At 34.8% G+C, this 2,900-nt stretch overlaps 1 protein-coding gene across 1 annotated transcript in view; it reads left to right on the top strand.

Annotated features, from left to right (window-relative positions):
- Positions 1 to 2,900, top strand: part of LOC107084230 (tensin-like) — a 132,708-nt gene that overhangs the window by 117,300 nt on the left and 12,508 nt on the right. Inside the window, exon 20 of the mRNA XM_015373961.1 lies at positions 1,969 to 2,050. Coding sequence (XP_015229447.1) covers positions 1,969 to 2,050 — 82 coding nt within the window. The remainder of the gene's footprint in view (positions 1 to 1,968; positions 2,051 to 2,900) is intronic.

Here is a 2,900-nt window from a genome sequence, read left to right as displayed (position 1 = left end):
CAATATAAAACATATAAATGATTTAAATGATAAAAACAACAGAAATCATATTAACTCCAACACAGGTTTTGATGCTTTGCGGTTTTCGCAGATTGTTTTATTTATTTAATGGTTTAATTTGTTTTACAGTTTATTTTTTAAAATGGATTCTTTTCAAATTTGTTTTAAGTAGGCTTTAAACCAGTCAATTGCTGTACCTAAAAGGCTAAGCTAGTTTCCAGACCCTCTAATTATGGCGTCAGGGTTCTGTCAAAAGTCCACACACACAATAAGTACTCCTACAAGCAGCTTTACTTCATACAGATGCTCGTAAACTGCTCCCCACATGCATGATTTACATGTTACATGCAAATATAGAGTCCCAGTAATCCCCCACACGAGTACTTGTTCCTTTTCTGCTCGCGTGTGGTTTAATATCAACACCCATGGACCTGTTTTTGTGCGCTCATGTCAACTTACAACAGGACAAAGTAACCTCCCTGTGAATGGCTAGTTTTCAGGAAATCCTGAACTTTTTTTGTAGATGTCCTATAACCCTTTTTAACAGACACCATACAGCCAGTCAGAATCCAATATTTATCCAAACGATGTTATATCTAATGATGACTTTGTTTACCAACTTCCAACTCTTGAAGACAAGCCTTGTAGAGTTGAGCCTCAAGAGGCGGAATTTCCTGAAAAGTATCCAATCCCAGGTTGGTAGCCTTGTCCAGTGGGTAATACCTTCAAAGTGACAAAAGTTGAATTAAGCACAGAGAAACAAGTCCACAGGCATAGAGGAGTTAGGCTATGCATCATATATGCAGGGAAGGTTTAAGTTCTTATGTATGTGATATATTTGGGCCCCGTTGTATAATTTGCACATATAACCTGTTAAACATGGCCATGAGGAAGAGTTCATGTGCATCTATATGAAGTAAAGCTGCTTGCAGGAGTATTTATTGCTTGTGTGGACTTTTGGCAGAATTCTGATGCCATATATAATAGAATGGAGAGAGCAATATACTAATGAAGGCTGTGATGAGCACTGAAATCTGACTGGAAGAAGTTGAAGTGGCCGGTAATTGTTAGCAAGGTGTTTAACTGCTGAACAGCAATTGACAAAGGTTTAAGTTGCTGTCTTCATTACCTGGAGGGAAATACCTGACGCAAGGGAAATCACAGCAAGGAGTGTGATATGCAAATCTTAAGAAAGCCTATGGCACTAGCATTTTGCCTATGACACTCCCTTTTTCTGTGTGTAACCTCTTCTAACTTCTTCGTCTAACTTCTTGGAGACTTTATCTTTCCAATAGAAACCTTCAATATTGTTAGAGAAATAGAATCCATTATGTGGGAAATTTGTAAAATACAATGTAGCTATTAACAAACCTATTGATTTAAAAGGCAATGTGGAGGTATAAGGCCGGTTAAAGCTTCCAGTAACATAAACCACAAATATCTGCTTTCTAATGTTTCCTACTCCACTGACTCATTTGCCCAGACATTTTGCTACGACAAGCAAATCTTCCTACAAATATGTTCCTAAATATGCAAGGGTAGTAGATGTTACTAGAGTCACACAGCAATGTTTGTATTAGTATAGAAATTAACTTTTCTCGAACCAAAACTTTTTTTTTCTTTAGTTTCATTGTGTGTTGACATTGTGGATAATTAATACTTGGTATCTTTTCAATTGATATCCATTTTGCTTAAGGTTAGAAAGGACATTTATTCTGTCTTTAAAGGGAGAGGAATTAATAAGCCTGATGAACCCGGGAGGAAGATGTATAGAGTTGAATACGTCTGAAGAGGGAAAATAGCATTAGAGAAGGAAGATAAAAGTTATATGTGCTTATATAGATAGATATAAAGACGGACACACAGACTTTTAACGTCCTATTCTAAATTAGTTTACATTATGTGTGTTAGTTTTTTCATGATTACAAATGAAGGCATTGCTAACTTCAATTGACTACTTTTCTCTAGGGTCCTATGCACAGTTACCGGGAAGCTTTTCAGGAAGATGATGCTGGAAGGCATGGCAACAGTCCCTCTTTTGAAGCCAGTGGTAAGAATTTTATTGTGACTCGTTGAGTTAGGATTTAAAGTTTAATTCTTCATCAGCTCCTGTCTATTTGAGCTTTAAAATAAAAAAATATAAAAAATACAATTTGGTGTTTTTGAGACAATGTTTATTTAATTGAGACAGAACAAACAACATCATGCCATTTTGATAGGCCAAATAGCCAGCTGCTATTTTGCATACCTGGTCTCTAATACATGAAAGCATATTTAAAGGATTTAAGAACCAAAAACAGCAAAATCAATTATAGTAATAAAAGGTTTAGATTGATTATAGTTAATTTTCACAGACTTGATTTGGCAATTATTCAATTTTACAAAACCAATTAAGCAAAAATACTAAACTCTTTTGCTAGCAGGATAATACGATTACATTTAAACAAACATTTCTTACAGTAAAAAATCTAATTTTCATTGAAAAGTTGAAAGCCACACAATCAAATTCAAACTAAGTTTGAAGATTTCTGACAATGAATGACGTTGAAAATTTCCTCTAAACTCCAGAAAAGAATAGAATTCTTTCTTATCAAACAGAATTATTTTCTGATAGACACAAAAACAGGCAGGTTCTAAATGAAAGACAAATATAAATAAATATTAACCTCAACAGAAACTCAAAAGTTATTTTAACTCATTCTTGAAAAGATGTTAGAGCTAATAGCAGATAAAATGCAGTTTTTCCTCACAATTATGAGCATTCCACAGAGAATCAACTGGGTCATTATTTCCTGATACTGAAGTACCTCCAGAAACATTGGAATTACTTAGAATATCTGCAGTGTTACGTCGTCTACGTCCAGAGTTACCTGGATTAGTTCCAGAGTTACCTGGATTAG

Source organism: Cyprinodon variegatus, unplaced genomic scaffold, assembly GCF_000732505.1.
Source record: "Cyprinodon variegatus isolate N-32 unplaced genomic scaffold, C_variegatus-1.0 Scaffold95, whole genome shotgun sequence".
In the NCBI taxonomy this organism is placed as follows: Eukaryota; Metazoa; Chordata; class Actinopteri; order Cyprinodontiformes; family Cyprinodontidae; genus Cyprinodon; species Cyprinodon variegatus.
This window is presented reverse-complemented; position numbering and strand designations above follow the sequence as displayed.